The sequence below is a fragment of the Phaenicophaeus curvirostris genome, chromosome 10 (genome assembly GCF_032191515.1).
Source record: "Phaenicophaeus curvirostris isolate KB17595 chromosome 10, BPBGC_Pcur_1.0, whole genome shotgun sequence".
Classification (NCBI taxonomy): Eukaryota; Metazoa; Chordata; class Aves; order Cuculiformes; family Cuculidae; genus Phaenicophaeus; species Phaenicophaeus curvirostris.
The window spans coordinates 25,289,796-25,315,106 of record NC_091401.1 but is presented as its reverse complement, the minus strand read 5'-3'; the positions used below and the strand labels follow the sequence as shown (position 1 = coordinate 25,315,106).

Here is a 25,311-nt window from a genome sequence, read left to right as displayed (position 1 = left end):
CAACACCATGAGATGTCATACAAATTATGCATTAAGTAGATCCATTAACCTTAAGAAGAATATGCATGTTAATTAAGAAGAAAATGTGGGGAAAAAAGTTGGGGGTTGTGGCAACTCGCAGTAGCCCTTAGATGTGGTCAGGATCGGGGGAGGCAGAGATGCTTTGTCAAAGTGTTCGTGGCGTAGGGTCCAAGGAGACAATCCTTTTACAAAAAAGCCCAGAAATGTTTTGCTATTCACAGTAAAAGTGTAAAAAAATGGCATGAAAGTCAGTAAGGTCATCTCAAGTTGCTGAAGCTTAAAGTATACAGTTTTCTGAGGCAAATCCAAGCAGGTGCCTGGGCCTGATGACCACCTGGGATGCTGGGTGGGCTCACTCCTCACCTGCAGCTGGGTGGGATCAGGCTGCAGCCTCAGCAGATAAATAGCCCCTGGGCACCTCCTCTTGTCTTTGCTCTGAGTGCTGTTTCAGTGTCCTGCAAGGAGCTGCTCCTCTCCAAGGCACCCATGGAATATCCCAGAGGCAGCGGTTGGAGTCATAATGCTCTTTTGATCTGCCTGGACATCCTTGCGCTGGCAAAGCTGTTTCTGGGGTGAGTGATCTGCTGGCTTGAACCATCTTGTGGGAGTTGCAGGGTGTGAGGGCTGCTGCATTTGTCTGTTCTGGCTTCCTCTGCACGTTGAGGTAGAGAACATCACGTCTTTCTTCCTCAGTCTCTGCTGAGCTGCAGCAAGCCTGTCTGTCATATTACTGCATTGCTGCCCTTTGCCAAAGATTTTGACTTTGTTAGTGAAAGAGTTTGCAGGGCTGTTTTCTGAGCAGGGTTCTTCATGCTCCTGACTGTGAGGCTCTGGAAAGACACAGTGCACTGTGAAGGGTGCTTGGTCTCGTTCCTGTCATAGAATCATAGACTCACCAGCCTGAAAAAGACCCACTGGATCATTGAGTCCAACCGTTCCTATCAAACATGAAACCATCAGTTGTCTTTGGGAAATGCTCTTTGCCTTGGTGCCTTGCAGAGGGTGGTTCAGCAGTACCGAGGTAGGCTGCCAAGCAGGAGGGAGCACCTGCATCTCCTCTATGTTTTGCTTTGCTGTGTGCAACTTCTTAACCATGATTATGAAGTCCCCAGCTACAGTGATCACACCGGGAGGGAGGGTTTCCAGGGCTTCAGGGTCTAAGGGTTAGGTTTGTTAAAACTAACAAACCCGAAAGAGAACTTTATGGGCATAAATGATGACGTTGGGGTTAGGTTGAAGAGTTACTGATGGGTTCAGGTGTTTGGGTTTTGTCCTGCAAGCACTTGCATTGTGTCCTTCTGAGCATTGTGCTTTTGAGATGGAACCTGATGTTATGAGCAAAACCCGTACGCTGTCTTCTCTCTTCTCTGATGTCTGTAGATTGACTGAGCTTCCTTGTTCCCCACCACCCTGATGTGGTAATAACTGCATCCTCCCTTCAGAAGAGCTAGAGGGCAAAACTGCTGCTGGTGATATTATGTGTCTATATTGCAACCTGTTTATTTTACTTTCTGGATATGGCTCAATGCCACTGATGTTCCTGGTGTTCTTTATACTTTTCAAATAACTTGCTGGAAGAGACCCGAGTGCATTCATAAGTCCTTACCCCAAGAAAGAGAGGGAATTCCGATCAAGACTTTACTAAATAGCATGACTTCTTTTCTTTACTGCATGTGCCGTGTTGACATTTATTTGAAATTTTGCTTTTTTTAAACTCTTTTAGAGAGAGTCACATACCAGTTAGTACATCTGGTGGTTGTTGAATGAAGGGAGTGACAAACCTCTTTGCTTGAAATGTTCTTAAATTGTGTAATTTTAATACATCAGGTCAACTGCTCCAGTGGTTGTCTCTGAATCTTTTGGCTTTGAAAAGGGAAATTCAAATCCAGCAAATCGTATCAACAAGGCATTCAGGAATTGCACCAGGGAGCAAACCAGGACAATCCAGAATGAACTTGCAAACTGTTCACTGTGAGTCTTGAAGGTAAAATTTCCCTCTTTGAAATTCGCGATTTTCTCTGAAAGGTGATGGATCTTCACCTCTGAAGAGAAGAGGATCAGGATGAGGCAGCCGCAGCAACCTGAAGCAGAGGGAGAGATGCTCGTCATCTCAGCAATCACTGCAGCAAATCTGTGCAACGTTCATCACAACCAAATGCCATGGTGATAGCGTCATTATGGCCACCGTAACTTAGCTTTAACAGGGATTATTTTTAGCATCCAAGCCAACAGCTATTGAAATTGGAAAGCTTTTAATATTGAATTTGGCTTCAGACCTATAATATTTAACATAGCTTTAGTGCCCTGCTCCAGCAAAGGCTTTAGGTAGCTCATTTTGGCTTTAAGTTGCTCATTGTCTCATTGAACAGAACTGTGCTATCTGCACATTTAAAGAAAAATATATACTTAATTCAATTATGATTGTAATGCATAATACTGTGTAAAGTAATGGCAAATCTATTCAGCTGTGCCAGTGGCAGAGTGCTTTACCTGCTTTGCCGGTGGCAAAGAGACAGGGATGGTCTGTTATTCCTCTAGGCAGTGTTTTTTTTTCTCTCTCAGAGGCTGCTGTTACAGCAAGTTGCTGCCATTCTCTCTCTCTCTCCTTCCCAATTCTTTCCTTCCTTGAGAAAGCCTTGCTGGTGTAGGTGCTGATCTTGCTTACATGGCTGGAGAACTCTCATCTCGGTGAACAAGAGGAGTTGCATCACTTACTTATGAGGAACGGCTGAGAGAGCTGGGGGTGTTTAGCCTGGAGAAGAGGAGGCTGAGGGGAGACCTCACTGCTCTCTCCAACTCCCTGAAAGGAGGTTGTGGAGAGGAGGGAGCTGGGCTCTTCTCCCAAGGGACAGGGGACAGGACGAGAGGGAATGGCCTCAAGCTCCACCAGGGGAGGTTCAGGCTGGACATCAGGAAAAATTTCTTCACGGAAAGGGTCATTGGTCCCTGGCAGAGGCTGCCCAGGGAGGGGGTTGAGTCACCTTCCCTGGAGGGGTTTAAGGGACGGGTGGACGAGGTGCTGAGGGACATGGGTTAGTGTTTGATGGGAATGGTTGGACTCGATGATCCGGTGGGTCTCTTCCAACCTGGTTATTCTGTGTTTCTATGACTTTGTTTTCCCAGTGTGATTCCTGGTCCTAGCCCTGCACTGCATCTGTGATGTGGCCCCAGGGGTTGCAGGCACCATCCCCTTTTTCTACCAGATCTGCAGAAGGGCTGGGGTGCCACAACTGCTGCCCCTGTGCCCATCCCACCACCTGCCCTTAAGGAAGACTTGGGCATTTTATCTCTGAAGCTGAACATGTTTTGATACAGTGAAATTGTGGGTCCTTCTGCCCAGCTTTATTTTGCCAGATGAGAATCAATGCAGTGCTTAAGATGACTTCCTAAGCTGATAAACTGGTCACCACAAGTAGCAAACTGGGACAGCCTTTAGCCTGGCAGGGCTCTAGCGTGGGGACTTACAGGTGATGAAGCTCCAGAGGTACAACCCGACAGGACCGTGCAGGGTTTCGTAAGGGCTGCCGAAAGCGTTGAACATGAAGAAACCTGCTCCCACCAGAGCAAAGACGATCAGCACCGTACAGAAGAGAATGACACTAACGTGGATACTCGCAGGGATAATTTTGAGCAAATCTGGAAAAACTAAAAACAAAACAGACAAAGCGTTATTACATGTGTTAGGCAAAGTTGTTCTAAAAGTGAGGCCAGGGATTTCTTGCTGGTTTGTGATAATTGCTTTAAACTGTTATGTGCCTGCTGTTTGTGGGATGGTATTTGGGTCAATATGAACAGCATATTCCTGTGGAAAAAACCCCAGAAGTTGTATTTGAGAAGCAGGTCCACCTTGCAGCTGTCTGCATGGTGTAATGAAGAGCTGCTCACAGCACCTCTGAGGGATCTGTTCTTGCATCCTTCAACCAGGGGCTTGGCCATCTACTCCCCTCTTTTGGAGAGGGGGATAGTAAATCTAGAAACAGATGCTCTGCATTTATGCTCATGAGCTCTCACTGGGGGATGTGAGATTGGAAATGAAATGGTCTTGCTTGGCTCATTTGCTGAATTGGGGGGAAAATTGATATTTATTTGCTTGCTTGGCTCTTTTTCAGCTTCTGGGCTTGGTTGCCATTAATGAGTGTCTTTTACCCCTGACTCATGGTACCTGAAGAAGTCAGGAACTCACAGGTAATGTGTTTTTTTGACTAGATTGTCCTGGTTATTAGTCTTGTGTTTTGGAAAATAAAATACAGGTGCAGAGAGGGTTAGGTGAGGATGAGAAGTTCCTGACTCTCCTATTGCCACAAGCCTTTGTGAACAGTCCCTCCCCACCTGCCTTGCAGGTCTTCTTCAGGTACTGGAAGGTAGCTATATGGTCTCTTTGGAGCCTTCTCTTCTCCAGGCTGAACAACCCCAACTCTGTTATTACACATGGACAATGTGTGGTAAAGTTCTCAGGGATATTCAAGTCCTTGCTTTGTGGGTAAGTGAGGAGGTCACAGGGCAATGAGGTGGGAGACTCTGGTCAGCATTGGGAACCTCTTCCTTCAGTTTGGAGGAGTATGTGCTGTTTATTTATGTCAATCTGAAGAGCGCAAATGTTGGGGTTTGGCCACTTCATCTGCTAGGAAAAAAGTGCTGCTCCTGGTGGGGGTGCTGGTTGCCGTTCTATTTCAAAGCAGCAATTCCACCACTCTGATTAATATGAAATACACAGTGTTGCTTCGCTGAGTTTATAACCAAAGAATTTTGGCTTAAAATAAGTATGTTTTTTTCTGAAAACGCGTAAGTTAAAAGGTCCACATCAATTATGAAGAAGCAGGAAATCATTAGCGAAGCTGCGATGCTGACACACTGGCAGGTTAAACGTGTTGTGCACTGCATGTTGCCAGGAGACATCCAGGGCTTCAGGATATCAGGGGAAGGTAATGTGTGTTTGTTTATAGTACAGAGAGTCCCTGTGCAGATCTGCCAACAGTTATTGCCAAAGAGACATGTAAACACCTAAAGGAATTGCAGGTTTCTTACCTTCTATCTTTTGGCATTTTTCTATTTCTAGAAAATAGAAAAATTTCTATTTCTAGAAAATAGAAAAATTGGTATTCTGATAAAGTCTTAAAAATAGAAACTATATCTATTTCTGTGCATGCAATATTCTTGAATTGAGTGAAATATGACACTGGAAAGGGAGGTGTTCATAAAGGCTGCATTAAAGTTGCATCCTCAAGTGTCAGGGGACAGGACAAGAGGGAATGGCCTCAAGCTCCACCAGGGGAGGTTCAGGCTGGACATCAGGTAGTATTTGGGCACTGGAACAGGCTGCCTAGGGAGGGGGTTGAGTCCCCTTCCCTGGAGGGGTTTAAAAGACAGGTGGATGAGGTACTGAGGGACGTGGTTTAGTGGTTGGTAGGAATGGTTGGACTCGATGATCCAGTGGGTCCTTTCCAACCTGGTGATTCTACGATTCTGATTCTAAACTTATTTGCAACAAACTCTCTCAATGAAATTTTGAAAGAAGTCAATTTTTTATGATAAAAAAATCTTGCTGTGTGTTCTCCCAAGCAAAACACTTGTGAAAAGTTTTGCCTGGAAGCCAAAGGATGAAAAGGCAAGATGATACAACAATGAGAGGAAACCGAGAAATGTTGCAATAGAAAAAGTGGGGACCAAGCTAAAATAAGACAGATGGAATGCCAGGAGCGTGCTGAGGAGGCTGGTACTGCCCCGTGCCCTGCCTGCTCTCCGTCTCACTGGTGGGGAGACACTGGGGCTCAGCAGCAGAGCTTGGATCCCTGGAAAGAATCATAGAATGGTTTGGGTTGGAAGGGACCTCAAAGCCCATCTGGTTCCACCCCTGCCATGGGCAGGGACACCTCCCGCTGGATCAGGGGCTCCAACCTTGAGGTTCGTTTTCACATGCCCGGCTGGCTGCAGGCTGTGCTGAGCTCCAGCCAGGAATGGCCACTGTGGCCACACGTGCAAACATTTAGTAATACTTTATCTTAAATATTTTTATACAGTTTTTTAGGTACTGCTTCAAATAGCGATCCTGCTTAGCTGCAGACCAGGGGACAGTCAGTCAGACATGGGGTGAGAGAATAATTTTTAATCATTCATGTTTGTTTGGCATCAACGAGGTTTTTGGAAAGAATCATCAAACACTTAACTGCTCCTGATCCACAGGGGCACAATTAAAGCAGGGGTAATAATGCCTTGGAGCAGCCTTGCTGCAGCTGTAACGTGCGGAGAGTAAAAAGGCATCACATAAATTACTCCACTTTGTGATGTGTTTACCAGCAAATGATTCTGCAGGAAGCACAGAGAAGCAGGTGATGTGGTGTCAAGTCCATTTATCTCCCTGGCTAAATGAAAGGGAAATAAATGAAGCAAATGTTTGCAAATCCTTCTTGAAGCTGCATTAAATAAACATGTTTTGCGTTGCTAATTGCTGGCTGGGAGCAGAGCGGGCACCCGGTGCCCATGGGGAACCATGGTCTGGGACCCTCAACAGGCATGAGGGACTTGATGCTTGATGGCTAAATTTACTTACTTACCTAAAAGAAGAATTTGTCTGTGTAACAGGGGAATTCTGCTAACAGCTACTTATTGTCCAGTTATGCCACTGGTCTTCAAATTACTTTAGCATCGTAGTGAAACACAAAGCACGTTTTAGAAACTAGACCTTGTGTTTATTAGGCTATTATGTACTCCATGAATTTGCAAGCCTAAGAAGCAATTTTCCTTGGTGTGCTCTAAAGTACATGTGTGTGCCCTAAAGGACAATTTTACTGTTGCACAAGGAAAGAGCCAAAGTGTCCCTGCTCGTGCAGAACATCTACAAGGAATCGCATTGGCTCTTGCAGTACTGCCTGGTCTTTTGGGAGAACATCCAAAACTGTATTTAATAAGACAATTTTGTATTGTTTATTTTAAGAAAACACATTACTGCGTTGTATGGAACCTTTCCCTTGGCACCTGCATTTATAGCTGTTTATGTCATTAAAATTTTATCTGCGACATATAGGGAAAAATCAATTCCAGCGGCGATGTTGTCTTGAGAGAAAAGCATTCCTTCACTGTAATGAATGAAATTGTCTGTTAGGTATGCACGCCAGTGACCTTTAGAAAATGAACTGCTGACCCAGAAACTGATGAGAATCAGCAAGAGCAAATGAAGCAGAAGGCTTTCCCCAGCCGAGCTGTGTTTGCTGGCAGAGCAAATTCATTTTACAATTAAAAGAGATATAGTGGTCAGAGGGGAGCATTTAATGGGAACAAGCACAGAACTAAATCATTTAGCTTATTTTCTGTGCCTTTTCTTCTCAGACATGAAGTGCACTTCAGTGCATTAAACTATAGATGTGTATGTTGTATACGACTGCCCTGCTTTCTGGGATGCTCGACTGCTGGAATCGCTTTGCTGCTGCCCCAGAGAATGGGAACCAGCCTCCTTCATTAAGCAGTCTCTGAAGTGGATTCTTTTAGTACAGCCACATATTGCTAAGGGGCCCAATCATTGTTTCTGAATGTAAATCCTATTAAAGTAAGTGTCGTGTTTGTTTTTTAATCTAAATAAGAGGATTGCAGAACAATTTGAGAGGACAGCAATGCTCCCACCTCAGCTCATGGGGCAAAGCCTGCCCTGAGGACCCCAACCAAGGGTACAACAGGGTTTGTGAAATTATTTAGGCTGTAACTGAGCTACATTCTGGGTACAGGCAGTGCTGAGCATCATTTCATAGTGTTATCTTCTGAGTGCTATATCGAGGATGCTAGCACAGGCAAATAAGACCGACAAGATGGACTTGTAATATTGTCAGTGAGACCTATTGAAGTAGAAGCATAGAACAGTTTGGGTTGGAAGGAACCTTAAAGATCATCCGTCCTTTCCTGGATGTAGCATTGTGAGATACTTAAAAATGTGACGATTGTTATTGAATCATCACAAACGACCTGTACACTTGTATTCTCTCTTGTATCTGTAAAATTAATTCACACTGCCTGCAAAACTAAAATTCTTTTGAAACTGTTGCTACAATCACACCAGCAGCATGTTAAAATGTTTCAGCTGTAGTGAGATGAGGTGTACAGATGGGAGCCTGAATGCGGGGTGTGTCCATGAAATGGTTTCAAAGCATTTAAGTAACAAAGAGGTGGAAAGAAAATAATTTGGAATGGAAGCCAATGGGATATCTTGACTGGGTCTCCTCTGCTGTGGGGTTGTCTAGTGTGGCTGGGGTTTGCTCCTGCCTTGTGCATGAAGCTGTTGTGGATCAGAGAGGGATGCCCTGCCTTTTGCTGCAGCCCAGGTATCTGCAGGTGACCTTCCATGACTTCAATTGCACCAATTGGGCCACTGATTTCCTCCACTGCTGCTCTCCCTACACATGGAGCTCTAATTGGAGGCTGGGGTGAGCCATAGGGCTGCTCAGCTGGGCTTGGTTCCTACCTGGAGATGCAGGAGTTGGAGAATACACCTGGCCAGGTGCCCCAGGCTGCTTGTGGGGATGGCTGTGACCTCAGGCTGCAGCTGCCTCTGGTCTCTGTTCCTCTGCAGGGCAGGTTAGCTGGGTCACCTGGACCAGCATCCACCACAGCTGCTGGTTGCTGCCGGCATTGTCAGCTGTGGATCGTAACAATTTCACCTCCAGCAGAAAACTCATTCCTTGGGATTCAGTGGATCCCTCTGAAAATTCACCCCAGCCTTTAACTGGCAGGGTGGAATATCTGCCTGCTGTGATGGCAAACAAAGCAACTGGGGAGAGCTTCAGCTGCATAAACAGTTTAGTGATGGAATTTAAATAGAGATGGCAAATCTTAGTATTCTATTAGATGATTTTGGCCTATTACTTTGGAAAAATATTACATAGTAAATGATTTCTGATACGTAATCAGGTAACCTTGCCTTAAATGACTTGTGTAAGCCATTTACCAGTGCTGTTTTAGCAAAATGCTTCTAAGCAGTGCTCTGCAATAACTTCAGGTAGCACACTGTACCTACACCATACAGCTGTTTGTTAACCTGTTTAATGTGCTGCTGTCTACAGGCTGTGTGTTCACTTGATCATTTTATTGATCTTCTTATCCCTGTAGATAAATAGGTTATGAATATTACATGTAAAGCCAAACCACCGCTAAGAGCCTTTGATAAAATTCTGCATGTCAGATACCAAGTTCAAGCTGCAAATCAGCCAAGTGCACATCAGCAAGCACCAACCAGCTGTTTTTCTGATTAATGCAGTAGATTGCTAACCTTTTGGCTGCTTCTTTTCTCACCAGCAGCCATGTGTGCCTATGCCCCAGCTCTTTTGTGAGATTTCTGCTAATTCAGGTCACTGTTTTCACAATGGAACAGAGGACATAAGATTGACACACACAGGAAGGTGACGGAATAACTGAAAAACAAACATATTTTTATTTTTTTAAGTGATAGTGTAATTTTTTTGAAATCTAGATATCTGTGTAATTGAAATAGACTGATGTAAATGTTAGCCTGGCTGTACTAGTGCCAGAAAAGAAGTCATATGAACCTGGAGATGAGGACACTGTAGCAGCAGAATTTGCTTTAGAATATTTTGTGCTTGTTAGGTTCTGTGCACGAGCAAGGAGATGCTGGGGCAGCGATCGCCTGGCTCCCTTTGCCGTCAGCAGCGCGGTGTTAAATAATTCAAATGCCATTGTTACTCACATGAAAACTGGAAAGGTCTCCCCCCGAGCCCGCACTGTCTCACGCGCTCCCCGTAGAAAAGCCCATACTGGATTTTGCCAATGAACTTCTCTAGCTCCTGGCCGGTGGCATTGACGAGCAGGGCTCCAGTCTTGCAGAGGATCGTCCCCTTGACCCACAGCTGCGTGCCGATGGCTGCTGCTGTCCCTAGCGCGCAGGCGAAGCTCAGCACCCCAGCGATGCAAAAGATAATTTTCTTCTGCTGAGCTGGCATGGTGGCGTGCGAAGCCGTCTAAGAGATGTGGCTTTGGGCAAGGCAAGGTCTTCACCAGCAGGGCAAGCAGCCGAGCTCCCCGGACGGAGCCCCAGGCACCCAGCCAGCTGTGACCATGGCAGGAGCCTTCTCCTTGGAGGGCTTTCAGCAGTGATGAACCCCCACGAGGCACGACTTTCCTTAAAGATGCTGTAAAGGTTTATTTCTTCCCCATCCCCTTCTGTAGAACTCCAGCTTGCATTTAAGTGAGCTGGAAAAAAAGGAGCAGTTTGTCGAGTGCTTCAGTGCATCCTCCGTGCCACTTGATAACATGGGTTTAAGATGACAGAAGAACCTCTGTAATTTGATGAGGGCTCTGCTCTTCCCAGCCCCCTTGGCTGACTGGGTACACAGGGGTTTGGCTGCTGTGTCTGATCCTTTTTAGAGAGCAGATGAAGTTTTCAGAGTGTTTTTCCTAGTTTTCTGTAAAGCTAGTGATGCTGAGCTGCTCTGTTCTGTTGTTCCTAATTTGATGACAGGTAACACGCAGTACCCCTGCTAAGCCAGGGGAGACCCTTTGTGATATTTGGCTGCATATAGGCACTGCTTTTCCCTGTCGAGGCATTCCCTGGAAAGGGCAGCGTGTCTGTTAAGTATTTTATTGTCCTGGCTACAGTGTGCAAGATGCTCAGGCAAACATTTCTGCTCAGATTTCAGATGCACGCAAATGTGCTTTCATGCACATTACAGAAGACCCAGTCCACCTCGAGGCTTGCGACATGCCTGCTCCCTGCAGTTTGTGTAGGAGATGCTCTGGCTCTTGCTGGGCTCTGGCTGCTACCAGGGATGTGCCTTGTTCCTCATGCAAGCCAAAGCCAGGGGCACAAAATAACCCAGCCCCTGGAGTGCTGACATACTTGGGGACTTTTGTAGAACCAGAGGCACGGCCACCTGCATCCATCTGTGTATTGTTAGTGACCTCAGCAAACACAACATTAGGGGTTTTTCATAGAATCATAGAATAACCAGGTTGGAAGAGACCCACCGGATCATTGAGTCCAACCATTCCCATCAATCACTAAACCATGTCCCTCAGCACCTCGTCCACCTGTCCCTTAAACCCCTCCAGGGATGAGGACTCAACCCCCTCCCTGGGCAGCCTCTGCCAGGGACCAATGACCCTTTCTGGGAAAAATTTTTTCCTAATGTCCAGCCTGAATCTCCCCTGGTGGAGCTTGAGGCCATTCCCTCTCGTCCTGTCCCCTGTCCCTTGGGAGAAGAGCCCAGCTCCCTCCTCTCCACAACCTCCTTTCAGGGAGTTGCAGAGAGCAATGAGGTCTCCCCTCAGCCTCCTCTTCTCCAGGCTAAACACCCCCAGCTCTCTCAGCCGCTCCTCATAAGGCCTGTTCTCTAGCCCCCTCACCAGCTTTGTTGCTCTTCTCTGGACTCGCTCCAGAGCCTCAACATCCTTCTTGTGGTGAGGGGCCCAGAACTGAACACAGGATTCGAGGAGCGGTCTCCCCAGTGCCGAGTCCAGAGGGAGAAGAACCTCCCTGGACCTGCTGGTCACGCCGTGTCTGATCCAAGCCAAGATGCCATTGGCCTTCTTGGCCACCTGAGCCCCTGCTGGCTCATATTCAGTTGCTGTCAACCAACACTCCCAGGTCCTTCTCCTCCAGGCAGTTTCCAGCCAGACTTCTCCTAGTCTGTGGCTGCACAGGGTTGTTGTGCCCCAAGTGCAGGACCTGGCATTTGGCCTTGTTAAACCTCATCCCATTGGTCTTGGCCCAGTGGTCCAGCCTGTTCAGATCTCTTTGGAGCCTCCCGACCCTGCAGCAGATGCACGCTTCCACCCAGCTTAGTGTCATCTGCACTCATGCCTTCATCCAGGTCATTTCCTAACCATATCAATTTAGAAAGTGGTTTGTTAACTAGATGTACATCTATGGCAGGCTTGTTCTTAGGGGGTTTAAAAATATTGTATCAGTTAGGCTTAAAGACTAAGTCTGGTTTAACTACACAGTTTTTAAGAAAACCTTAGAACTAAAATGAAGCAGGGCTGTGTACAGACAGATTTATTTTTTTAAGCTAATGCTTAAATAAAGCTGCGATTCACGCTGTGCTCATTGCACATAACTAAGAGATGGCACACTGCTGTGTTGCTGGGGTCCTTCACCACTGAGCTCACGCTGCGCACCGTGCTGAGGACATACAGGTATAGGAAAAGGCTCTTTTTAAAAGATGGTTTTGAGCACTTCACTCGAGCAGAATGCGTTTATTGTTCCCTGAAGAGGCACTGTAATATTTTAGTGCCACTGTCACCCGTACGATAGCGGTGAAAGCAACAGGCTTGGACTTCTGCGTGTATAAGTAACTATCTCCCAGGAAGAAGTTGATTGCATTTATCTATTTTGATGATGCTTTTTTTTCAAGAGTCAGCTTTCTGACAGTCTTTTCATACAGAGCAATAGTTTATGCCATAGGAAACCGTGTAGTTTTCTGAATGAGTCAAGGTGTTTCAGAATCCCTCAGGAAAACGGAGGTGGTGATTGTCCAGCTGTCCCTTGCAGTGAGCTGGTGGCATGATGGTAGCAGAGATGTGATTGGGCTGGAGATAACTGTGCAGCGTGTGACCCACAACACCATCAGGGACGTCTGTGTTTCAAGGTCCTCATCTGCACTGATTTAGTAGGCAGAACAGATGCATTTTTCTGATCCTAGCCTGAACTGCGCTGCTAATAACAATGTTTTCCTTTTGACTTACAAATGAAAGATGTTTACAATGGCAACAACTGAAGTAGAACCTATAGTTTATAAGAACTTATTGAAATTTCTCCCAAATTATGTTAAAGGCTTTATTTTTTTTAAAAAAACACCTAAATTTAAAGAAAGACTATAATACTTCTCCACCCGCACCACTGGCGTGTTGTACGATGATTAATTGATTCCACTTTTCACTGTAAGTATAAAACATATTGTGTGAATGCTAGTGGTGACATATAAAATGCTGACATCCAACTCCAGATGCTCAGTTTCTCCTGCAGCTGGACCCTGGAGTGCAGCATCATATACTGTACTATTCCCCTGCATTTAGCAGCTGGTGCAGGTCTACAGTGCAGGAGGTGAACAACCACTGTGAAAAATGCCCTGAATTATTAGATATTTTTTATGAGAGCAAAGTGAGGAGAGAAGAACCACCAGAGCAGAGCTGACAAACGCTGCTGGTCCCTTGAGGATGCGCTTGGGTCATATGTGAAGTCTGACAAACCTGTTGAGGAAGGCGTCTCAGAGCTAGGTTTTAAAGTTTAAAGATCTCAGACTTGTTGATGCTTGGCTTTGGTGAATCACAGAGGTGGATGCATGAAAAGCATTATAATTCAACTAACCAAAAATAACAAAGATTTAACTAGAAGCTGTATTAACAAATATGAGACAGTGTAGGGCATTACTGTCCTAATTTATTGCTATCGCCTTGTTTAGGCTCAGCTTTTAGTTACCTGTGGTTTGATTAGAGAATTGTTTAGAGACAACAGAAATGTGGTTTGCCTGTTCCCTTTTCTTGTCCGTACCGAACTAGAACATAAGCTCCTTTGTAGAGTGCTGCTGCTAATTTTATTTGGACTTATTGTCAACCAGCTATCTAATCTTGTATTTCCAAAGTGCCTTGTGTTTGTACAGTCCTGGAGATATAGCACAAGGAGGGGATCTGGCACAAATAATGGGTAGACAAGGGGAAAATAAGTTTTCATGCTTGCTTACTATAATGCTAATGCAGGCATGCAGCTACAGCTCCAGTTCCTAAGGAGATGGCACCTGTACTGAGTGGGTGGGGAATATGTTCTGGTCCTGGTATATTTTGAAGTCCTGGAGCGAGTCCAGAGAAGAGCAATGAAGCTGGTGAAGGGGCTGGAGAACAAATCTTACAAGGAGCAGCTGAGGGAATTTCAGATTGTTTAGCCTGGAGAAGAGGAGGCTGAGGGGAGACCTCATTGCTCTCTCCAACTCCCTGAAAGGAGGTTGTGGAGAGGAGGGAGCTGGGCTCTTCTCCCAAGGGACAGGGGACAGGACGAGAGGGAATGGCCTCAAGCTGAGCAAGGCAAGGTTCAGATTGGACATTAGAAAAAACTTCTTCACTGAAAGTTTGGACCTGGGACTGAAAACCCCTTCTGGGCAGATGGGAGAGAGCCTGCTGGTGTCTCGGGGGTCTGGGACAGCGGTTTGGGGGGAGAGGGGAGTCGGGGTTCAGCCCCACACTGCTGCGATTTGGAGGGGGTCCTGGTTCAGTTGGGGGCTCAGGGTTCAGCCCCGCAGCGGTGCGGTTCTGGGGGGGCTGTGTCTGTGCTCATTCCCCGGGGGGGGTGGGTGGGTGGTGGTGGTTCAGGGAAGTCTCGGTGCTCATCCCCGCAGTGGTGTGGTTTGAGGGGTGTTGATGTTCATCCCCGCAGCAGGAGCTCAGGGAGGGTTGGGAGGCTCTGCAAAGGGATCTGAACAGGCTGGACCACTGGGCTGAGACCAATGGGATGAGGTTTAACAAGGCCAAATGCCGGGTCCTGCACTCGGGGCACAACAACCCTGGGCAGCTACAGACTAGGAGAAGTCTGGCTGGAAACTGCCTGGAGGAGAGGGACCTGGGGGTGTTGGTTGACAGCGACTGAACATGAGCCAGCAGGGGCTCAGGTGGCCAAGAAGGCCAATGGCATCTTGGCTTGGATCAGAAACGGCGTGGCCAGCAGGGCCAGGGAGGTTCTTCTCCCTCTGGACTCGGCACTGGTGAGACCGCTCCTCGAATCCTGTGTTCAGTTCTGGGCCCCTCACCACAAGAAGGATGTTGAGGCTCTGGAGCGAGTCCAGAGAAGAGCAACGAAGCTGGTGAGGGGGCTGGAGAACAGGCCTGATGAGGAACGGCTGAGAGAGCTGGGGGTGTTTAGCCTGGAGAAGAGGAGGCTGAGCTGAGGGGAGACCTCATTGCTCTCTCCAACTACCTGAGAGGAGGTTGTGGAGAGGAGGGAGCTGGGCTCTTCTCCCAAGGGACAGGATGAGAGGGAATGGCCTCAAGCTCCACTAGAGGAGGTTCAGGCTGGACATTAGGAAAAAATTTTTCACAGAAAGGGTGATTGGTCCCTGGCAGAGGCTGCCCAGGGAGGGGGTAGAGTCCCCTTCCCTGGAGGGGTTTAAGGGACGGGTGGACGAGGTGCTGAGGGACATGGGTTAGTGTTTGCTAGGAATGGTTGGACTCGATGATCCGGTGGGTCTCTTCCAACCTGGTGATTCTGTGATTCTATGAGTGTAGGTGCTCAGCCCCGCAGCGGTGGGGGGGGTGCTCAGGGGGCTGTCGATGTTCACCCCCGCAGCGGGGCCCGGGGGGGCAGTGCCGGGGCCGCGGTCCCGTGGCGCAGCCGCCCCGCGGCGTGGGGCGAAGCCGCCGAGTGCTGCTCCCTGGCGCTCGGAGCCCGCTCCAGCGCCGCCCGCCGCGCCGGCGAACATGAGCGATCATGGCCGCCTTCGGGCTGCTGAGCTATGAGCACCGGCCCCTCAAGCGCCCGCGCCTCGGCCCGCCCGACGTCTACCCGCAGGACCCGCGCCAGAAGGAGGTGAGGGAGGCGGCCCCCGCGGCCCCCGCAGCGCCCCCGAGGCGCCGCCGCTGACTCGGCATTTTCCGCGGAGGGGAGTGGGGGGGGGCACCCCCTGCCAGTGGGGGGACAGACCTGGCAGGGGCACCCCTGGGCTTTGAGGGGTGCGGGGATGTGAGGATCATCCCCTGCAAATGAGGGGCACCCCTGGTCTTTGGGGGTCACAGACCTGTCAGAGGCACCTCTGGTCTTTGAGGGGTACAGGACTGTGAGGGGCACCTCCTGCCATTGGGGGTACAGACCTGGCAGGGGCAACCCTGGTCTTTGGGGGTCACAGACCTGTAAGGGGCATCCCTGGTCTTTGAGGGATGCAGGGATGTGAGGGTCATCCCCTGCAAATGGGGAGCACCCCTCATCTTTGAGGGTCACAGACCTGTAGGATGCACCCCTGGTCTTTGGGGGTCACAACCTGTGAGGGTCACCTCCTGCCAATGAGGGGTACAAACCTGCAAGGGGCACCCCTGGTCTTTGAGGGGTGCAGGGCTGTGAGGGGCACCCTCTGGTCTTTGGGGGGCACCTCTGGTCTTTGAAGGGCACAGAGGTGTGAGAGTCACCCCCTGCCAATGAGAGGACCCTTGGTCTTTGAGGGGTACAGACCTATGAGGGTCACCCCCTGCCAATGAGGGCTGCAGACTTGTAAGGGGCATCCTTGGTCTTTGAGGGGTGCAGGGCTGTGAGGGGCATCTCCAGTCTTTGAGAGGCACAGATCTGTAAGGAGCACCCCTGGTCTCTGAGGGGCACAGACCAGACCTGTAAACAGATACCTTCTGCCTATGAGGGATACAGATCTGTAAGAGGCACCCCTGGTCTTTGAGGGATGCAGACCTGTAAGGGGTATCTCCAGTCCTTGAGGAGGGGTACAGACCCCTGAGGGTCCCCCCCAGTCTTTGAGGGGCACGGGCCCATGAGTGTACAGCCTGCCCTGCCTGCTGTGAGGAGCACCCCCATCCCACGAGGGGTACAATCCCCTGCTATGAGGGGCACCCCTAGCCTGTGAGGTGCCCAAAGAGGAAAGTGTGGGACTGCTGAGCTGCCCGCCCTTATTTCTGAGCTGACAGCAAGGACCTCTGGTTGGAGGAATGAAAAGGCTGGAGTGTGTTGGATGTTGGGAAATGTATCTGAAAACACAGAGTGCAGGTGAGCTGGGCTGTGGCTCTGCTACTCCTGGGTGCCACAGCTGAAGCCAGGAGACCTGCCTCATCAGTTGGTGCTGGGGGTGAGCGTGCCATCCAAGTGGGTGCTGTGATATGGCTGGCACATCCAGCAAAGCTGTGGGGTTGATTGTAGGCTCTCCCTTGTCTTGCTTCTGGGCTGCTAGCCCTCCAGACGTGGGTGGAAGAAGCCTCTGTTAGGGTTCTGTGAATGGGAGTGTCCCCCCACAAGGTCAGTGGGTCTCTGAGATTTGCCTCGCGTGCTGTGTTGTGGCTCACACAGAGACCTGTGTGCTGGATACTCCTGCCTCTTGGGTAGTTGGTCTGGGATGTCCTGTCCTTCTGGTGTTCCTGGCTGTCTTCTGTCTCAGTGCTTTGGAGCTTGTAGAAGTCATCAGGCTGATAACGCGCGTGAGCTCCAGTTAAATGCAGCAAGTGCAGCAGGGCAGACATGCATTGTGCTGTGCTCTCATCCTGATCTGCTGTCCTCTTGTTGAGACTTCTAGACAGGAGGCTCATTAAGGGTAATTTGTTAGTTGTTTGTGAGCATTATCACCAGGTTCATGTAGGCTGGAGAGTGATCCTTGGTCAGTGTTGTTGAGTGGAGCTTGGACAACGTGCAATGGAAGATGCGTATTCAAGGCCATTACCAACCCTGTGAGATGCATATCAATTTTTTTAACTCCAGCATCCTTCTGTCTCTTCACCATTATGTTGCTTCTCATCATGTTTACAAACTTGGTGATTACGTTAACTAGAAATATTTCTCTAACGTGTATTTCTGTTTGATCGTGACCAGGCTCACAGAACTGCATCTGAACTCAGCTATGACAATGTATGGAGATGAATTTTTAGCTCTAGACTGCTAAATATTTTTAGTCAAGGTGGTGGATTGATTCTTGCAGACACATTTATTAATATGCAGCCAGTTACAATAAAAATGGAAGTGGCAAGCGCCCAGATGGTTAATATTTAAAATATGTTTCATGGGTGCATTACTAAGTAGAAAATAACTGCGGCAGGCTCATTGTTATTTGCCATAATGTAATTGATTGAAATGTGGCTTGGGGAAAGTCTTCATTCCACGTGTGTACGTGCAGCGTTAGTTTGTGTTGCATTTACAGGACACAGTCCTGTGTCATTCCAGCCATGGGGCTGGAGAAGTCTTTGTCATTGGAAAAAGGAGATGAATATGGGGTTAAAGATCCTAGTGGAGGTGGGAATGGGCTCTCTGCTGACGCTGGTGTTGCTGAGTGTCGCCTGGTGCCTATCTGAATTCCCTCCATGTGAGGAGCCAGCTCCTCCAGAGACCCCTGAGCTCTCATGCTCTGAAGTTGGTTTACCTGCCCTCCAGGGTCGTTTGCAGGGTCGCCTTGTGGAAAGCTTGGGGTAAAGCTTAGCCCCGAGCGTTGGCAAGTGCCCCATGGGGAGGATGTTCTCTGTGGGAATAAGGGGGTGGTGGAAGGGAAGTCTACAAACTGCATAGCACAGAGCTTCTGCATGAACATGCTGAGGCTGTTTTTAACACCTGATGCTGCTCTAAGAGAAAGATGAGGAGGATTTAGCTTTCCTTGTCATTCTGTAATGCAGCTTCCTTGAACCCTGGACAGTGCTTTGCATGTAGTTGCTCTTTATAATCAGCAATCCCTGCTGCTGATTGCTGAGCAAAAGGAAGGCTTGGAAATTAACCAAGAAATTAAAAGGAATGGTTGGACTCAATAATCCAGTGGGTCCTTTCCAACCTAGTGATTCTATGAAATCGCACCCTGGCAGGAGCAGCCACAGGCAAGTGTTAGAATCGACTTCTTTTCTAACTCTTCCCGTGCTCTAAGTTGTTACGATCTTTCCTAAGATGGATAAAATGTCATGCAAATAGTGCTTATTACAAGCCAAAGATATAACCACTGAATATACCCTATCATTGGGGCCAGATCCTGATGATTTTACTAATGAGTAATGCTTTTAACTTCAGTTGAACTCAGTTTCAAAGCACAAAAAAGCACAACCTGCATCATTTGCTGCTGAGAAATAGCCTTCGGACATAAGGAATTTCATGATGCACATGGTGCACAGCGTTTGACCCTTCCAAGGTGCAATTCTCCAACGTCTGCAATCGCCAGTAGCCCAGACCACCTTTTCATGGGCAGGATGGGTGTAGCAGTTGAAATTTTGTTCAGAGGAGCCTCTCCAGTATTGTTCCCCTTAGGCCAGTTCGGAATAGACGTATCTTTCTAGGCTCCTCAGTGTTATAAGAGACCAATCTTCCTTCTTGTACTCGGTATCTGTCTATAACAAGGCCACTATGTCATCTTCCTAGTTTCCCACAGGAGTTGCTGCTGGCTGTGAGGTATGGCTAATTCTCGTTCGTGACTTCTAAGCTGCTGATTCAGAGTGAATAGTACTCCTCTAAATATCATTATTACTCTCTTCACCATGAAATGTGGCTTGTTTAGTAACCTGTAACTGGCACAGTATTTCGTACTGTCTCTTTTAGGGAGTTCTTTTTTTGGTCTTGTTATTCAAACCAAGCTTGACATAGTGGAAGCTGAACATGAGTGGAAGGTTTGTGCTGCAGCAGCTACACCCCAGGCTGAAATCCTAAAGCCCTTCCTGCTGAGGGCTTGGATTTCTCAGGCTTAGGCTGTGGTAGCTTCAAGCTGCTGAAAGTAGGTACCTTGTTGTAATGAAGAGACATGAAACAAAAGATGGAGCATGTGAGAGGATCTAAAGGTAATTAGTTAAGAAGATCCGGTTTGTTGTGTTAATGAGTTTAATTTGAACTTCTTTTAAATTTCTCTTCTGATGGAAAATCTGTGGAATCATTATAGAATCATAGAATGGTTTGGATTGGAAGGGACCTTAAAACCCATCCAGTTCCACCCCCGGACACCTTCATTCAGGTTGCTCAAAGCCTCATCCAGCCTGGGCTTGAACAACCCAGGGATGGGGCAGCTGTGATGTCTCTGGGCAACATTTTCCAGTGCTTTACCACCCTTACAGTGAAAAATTCCTTCCTAATATCTAATCTAAATCTACCCTATTATGGGGGTAAAGAAGAAATATATTTAATATATCTAATCTAAATCTACTGAAATTACGAGGTTAGGGAGAAAAAGAATGCCTCTTAAAAATCCTTGTCTTGACTGTCAAATAGCACTGCAGTAGTGCTCAGCTTAGAGGTCAGAATAAACTGGCCAGTTCCTAGTTTTTGAAAACCTTTCTACATCATCACCTGCTTCTCTCTTACTGGTTTGGTGCTGCAGTAATGAGGAAGCAGGAGAACGCTTAAGTTGAAAGCGCTTCTGCTTATCAAAAGGAAATGAATATGGAATTATACAGTCTAGAACACCCAACCGTTACACCTCAGTGCTTGATCCGATCAGTCGGTTCGTTTGTTCTCAGTCTAGCGTGAGTGTGCTGGCTGCAGCCGGCTGGATAAGTGCTAGAGGTGGCTTCCTCAGAGCGTGCTTTGCAGTGTCACAGCTGCTGTGATGTGAAGTAGCAGGCACAGATATAAGTTGGGGTCTGAGTTCTTGCAGAGCTGATGCTGCTCAGCTCTTGTGAACATCAGCCAGAACTTGTCAGGCTTTCTTTCTGTGAAGATATCCACCTGCATGTGCTGCTTTCCAAGTGCTGCGGGATACATTGGTGGGTCTTGAATATCCCCCATGAAACAGTTTAAGTTCTTTCTGAAACAAATTAATGCCAGTTGGGCCTGAATGTTCTTTTGCCTATTTGAAATTGCAGGAGGATTTTAAATCTTGATTGGGCTTGCTTGGGGTCCTGCTTGACATTTTGAAAGGAAACTTGACATCCCTGCGGGAGCCCCAGGGATGCAGTGTGGTGCTCCTGTGCCTTTCATTAGGAGAGGGATTGCAATCCAGCCCAGTGAAAGTGGCCTTACTTTGGTGTGTTCAGTGTTGCGTAGTTAGCTGTGCTGGTGTTTCTGCTTGTTTGTTCAGGAAACTGCTGTTTGCTAGGAAGCAAATGACCCTGAGCTGTTAGTGGAGCTGGTGTAAGTGAGACATAATGAGAGCTCCCACGAACATCCATTTCATTGTTAGTTAGTTTGTAAAGGTATCTCTGTGCGTTGTGTTCACAGATGGCATCTTTTCATTGCTAGCTGGTGTTTGGTTATGCAACTGTGCTATGTTCTGTGTTTTTAATCTTCTGAACTAGTGCTGAAGACAAGGAGAAATCTAAGCTAATAATCAGAGCCAGACAAAACCAAAACACTGATGTGTGTGTTGTCAGCCCATCCACAGCTTGTTCCTATGGTGGTGGTGGATGCAGCAGCACGACATACGGTTCTTGGTTATATTCAGCATAATGATATCTAGGCAGCATTTTTTTCAGAAGAGAAGTTTAAAGATAACAGAAGTGGGGTCATCTGTGGAAATGGCACTAATAGTAACATACATCTCCATCTGTTTGCCATTTACCTTTTATTTATTTGATTTTTATCTCTTTGATCACTTGCATCTCTGCCTTTATCTGTGTTTTCATGGCTGTCTTGGGGATAGTGTGGGTGGAGGAGTGCTCCAGCACTTCTTCTGTATTTCATTTAAAATTCAGATGAGGCTTGCCAACCTCATAAACCCCAGAGAGCCTGAATTCCTTCTAAATGCATTGCCGTCTTCTGTGTTACTCCCAAACTTTGCAGAAATACTGAAAAGCAAAATGTGTTGCAAAGCATTAAGAGAATAAACCAAATGGAAGCTTCTGTGTAGAGTGCCTTGGTGGTGAGTTGCTGGTTTGTTGGGGAGATCTGTGCCCTCTCTTCAGAGGGAGATGAAGAAAAACAAAGAAGTCAAGTTTCCTCTTCATCTGGTGGAGGTAAACCTCAGTCTGACAGGCATCTGATTCTGAATAAGTATGGAAGAATTTTAAGTTTGAAGGTGCGTTCAGGGTGGCTGGTGACTGGCACCACTTTCATGTGGAAGGACTCCAGGTTCTATGAAGGCAGCCAAGGCCTTGTTTCCTGCTACTCTTCCCATGGGCAGCAATCTTTTTAGCAAAGCAAGTGGAATCCTTGTCAAAGTACGACCTTGAAGTCTGTAGTGAGGTGAACACTCAACGGGGACTGGCGGGATAGGGGTGGCATCGTATTTCCCTCCACTGAAATCTGGTGAATCTGCAAAGTGCTTTGAGGCTTCAGGTGAATGCAAAGTGTGACCTACTAGCAAATACATAAATTTTCTTTAAGACGTGCAATGGTGTGACTTCTGAAATTGTCATTTCACTTTTTGCACTTAAAACACTCTTTACAGGATGAACTTACTGCAGTGAATGTAAAACAAGGATTCAGTAACCAACCTGCCTTCTCGGGAGATGAGCACGGGTCTGCTAGAAATATTGTAATTAATGCCTCCAAGGTAAGAGATCTGATTGTGCTGATTGAAACTGGAACCAAGCTGGCAGTGCTTGAGCTTGGTTCTTGGCTGCTTTGCTCTCTAGTTGGGAATCTTTGATGTTAATTACAGAGCTAATATGGAATGGAATGGGTTGGTTTGGAAGGGACCTTTAAGATTATCAAGTTCCAAGCCCCCTCCATGGGCAGGGACACCTCCCACTGGACCAGGCTGCTCAAGGTCCCTTCCACCTCCAGGGATGGGGCAGCCACCACTTCCCTGGGCAACCTGGGCCACTGCCTCACCACCCTCATTGTGAAGAATTTCTTCCTTATGTCTAATTCCAATCTTCCCCTTTCCAATTTGAAGCCATTCCCCCTCATCCTGTCACTCTGTGTCCTTGTAAAAAGCTCCTCCCCAGCTTTCCTGGAGCTCCTTTGGGTACTGGAAGGCTGCTCTTAAGGTCTCTCTGGAGCCTTCTCTTCTCCAGGCTGAACAACGCCAACTCTCTCAGCATGTCCTCATAGCAGAGATGCTCCAGCCCTTGGATCATCTCTGTGGCTTCATCTGGAATTGTTCCAATAGTTCCATATCCTTCTTATGTTGGAGATTCCAGAACTGGACACAGAAGTCCAGGTGGGGTCTCACAAGAGCAGAGTAGAAAGGGAGTTACATTCTTCTGATTTTGTTTTCTAGAATTGCCACCTGCAGGCACTTTCTATTGTTATTATTTTTGTTTTGAGTGTTGAACATAACTGTTTGAAAAGTAAACCAGAAATTCACAGGGAAGTGCTTGTAGTTATTTGGAAGACTGAAGTGTAGAATTACCAAAGCAAGTTCAGTGTCTCCTGAAAGCTTTGCATAGATTTTAAAATTACCCAACTATAAATATGTTTATTAGAAAATCATATGTTTTATTCTTACTGACAGCCCTAAAAATTAGGTTCTATTACAGTAGTTTTCTAAGTTTAAATAGGAAGTGAAACCTCCATTGGGCATTTCTGATGGTTTGGGATTGAAAATATGGAGGGAGCACATCTTACTTAAAAAGCTTTTCATTCTGGAGGCACTGAGTGGTGGCAAAGGTGTTTTGAACAGAAGTTAGAAGAGTTCCTAGCTTATTTGAATCTGGGAAGTTCTGCCTGCTGCAAGTGGTGGTGGAAAGACTATGAATGCTATTCTTGTGACAGCATAATTGGTTGGAGATAGAAGTGTATAGTGTGTATGTGCACATACTATGCTACAGCAAAGTGTTGAAGGGGAGGAGTGTTCTGAGAACCCCCTGAACTGGAGGCTTAAATCAGAGACTCACATCTGCTGCAGGGATGTGGCTCTGGGCAGTGATGGAAATGGCAGCTGCATCTCTGCTGTCTCAAGCCTGGTCCTCTTCGGTTGGGATTTGCTGACCTGCAGCTTCTATAATGATAATGCAGAAGCGTTGCACAGGTTCTTTATATCCGAATCCCCATTTTGCAGCTGTAGCTGGAGGGAGTTGCAGTGTAATCTTACTAGGTGCATAGCCTGGACTAGTGTGATGACTACATCTCTTCAGATGGAATCCTTTGTGCATTGATGTACAATAGATGCTTGCTCACTGAGTTGTCGTACGTGTTCTGCTTTTTTTTCCTCACTAGATTGGCGCTTACTTTAGCAGTATATTGGCGGAAAAGCTGAAACTTAACACTTTCCAGGACACGGGAAAGAAGAAACCACAAGTAAATGCCAAAGACAACTACTGGCTGGTAACTGCTCGGTCTCAGAGTGCGATTCACAACTGGTTCACAGATTTAGCAGGAAGTAAACCACTGACTCTTTTAGCAAAAAAGGTATTGAAATACTCCTTCCTCTGATTCTTGGGTTGTGCTGTGTGACTTTTCACCTGGAAGTCTTGTGGAAGACCAGCCTGCTGTGCGTGGCCAGTGCTGGCAGCATTAGCTGTGTTTCCAAGCTGTGCTCTGGTTAAGGACTCCTCTGAACGAGGAGTTCATGACACTGATGTTTCCTCTGTAATTGAACTGTCACCCTAAAAGTATCTCCGTTTTCCAGAGCTTCTGAGGATTAGCTTTTGTGTCTCTTCCTGCACTTTGAATGCCCGTGGCTGTGTCCAGGGTTTTTCTGGTGGCCCTGCAGGCATCTCTGAGTGGGAGAAGGATGCTCCTAGTGAAGCTGGGGGGAAACGTGGGGCTGTATCTCTTTGTGAAGTCTCTGTTTCTGTGTGCCTGGCCAGTAGGTGCTGTTAGTGTGATGGGTTCCTGGGTTGCTGAAGGGGTCTGCTGTTATCCAGGCAGCGTGGGGGTTGACCAGAGGTGGGCTGGGCTTAACGTAGAAGTGCCCACTGTGATAACTTGTTTCCTGTTTCATTTCAGGTTCCTATTCTAAGTAAAAAAGAAGATGTTTTTGCTTATTTAGCAAAATATTCTGTGCCACTTCTGCGAGCGGCATGGCTGATCAAAATGACATGTGCCTACTATGCTGCTATTTCTGAAGCTAAAATCAAGAAACGCCAGGCCACTGACCCAAATATTGGTAAATAAACGTCTATAGTATCTAAATGCATAATAACAGCTGAAGAGATCTGCTCTTCTTGTTGTGGCTTTGGTATCCAAAGTGGAATCTTTGTAGTGGAAAGGGGAATAAAAATTCTTTTAAATCAGTTTTGTGTAGAAATGTGTGTCAAAAAGTAGAAAGGCCCATGCAGCATAAATGCTGCTTCCTTGGCCACTGCTCCTCCTAGCTGATTCCTCCCTACATCTCCAGGTACAGCCTCTGAGGAAATGATTATGATGCATCTCCACCACCGCCACCGATCTCCGTGGGGTTGGCAGGGGAGGCAGAGGCTGTGCCAAGATAAACGTTACCAGGGAATGAACAGAACCACTAATTTAGAAAGGCTGGGATCAGATGTGGATTTCAAAGCCTGCTGCTTAGAACGTGGATGGCAATGTGTTTATTTTCAGTACTAACCTTAGATGCCGCTGTCTGGCACCAAGCCCAGTGGGAGAAGCAGTGAACACCGTTAAGGTGTTTAAAGGTATTTGTAATCAAAGTTGTAGTTGTGCTCTCATAATTTACATATGCTACCTACAGCTTTTCTATTGTCTGGAATGAATGTTTTCCTTCTTTGTCCTCAAAACAGCTGGGTTCAGAACAGATAATTTTATTGCTGTTTAGCAGCATCTCTGTACTGCTGTGAGAAATGTCTACTTCTTCCTGCCAACTCGTTCTGCTATGTCTTTCAAAC

General features: G+C 47.1%; 2 protein-coding genes across 2 annotated transcripts in view; one reads left to right on the top strand and one right to left on the bottom strand.

Moving 5' to 3' along the window:
* Positions 1 to 1,766: 1,766 nt before the first annotated feature.
* CLRN1 (clarin 1) lies at positions 1,767 to 10,001 on the bottom strand. The gene is made up of 3 exons (XM_069865289.1): positions 9,707 to 10,001; positions 3,487 to 3,666; positions 1,767 to 2,102 (listed from the first exon to the last, which is right to left on the bottom strand). Exons 1-3 carry the CDS (start codon positions 9,957 to 9,959, stop codon positions 1,837 to 1,839), a joined length of 699 nt encoding a protein of 232 aa, XP_069721390.1. The 5' UTR covers positions 9,960 to 10,001; the 3' UTR covers positions 1,767 to 1,836.
* Positions 10,002 to 15,359: 5,358 nt separating this feature from the next.
* MED12L (mediator complex subunit 12L) overlaps positions 15,360 to 25,311 on the top strand; it is a 128,841-nt gene continuing 118,889 nt past the window's right edge. Inside the window, exons 1-4 of the mRNA XM_069865180.1 lie at positions 15,360 to 15,529; positions 21,990 to 22,094; positions 23,705 to 23,896; positions 24,437 to 24,596. Of these exons, the coding sequence (XP_069721281.1) occupies positions 15,431 to 15,529; positions 21,990 to 22,094; positions 23,705 to 23,896; positions 24,437 to 24,596 (556 nt within the window). The 5' untranslated portion in view covers positions 15,360 to 15,430. The remainder of the gene's footprint in view (positions 15,530 to 21,989; positions 22,095 to 23,704; positions 23,897 to 24,436; positions 24,597 to 25,311) is intronic.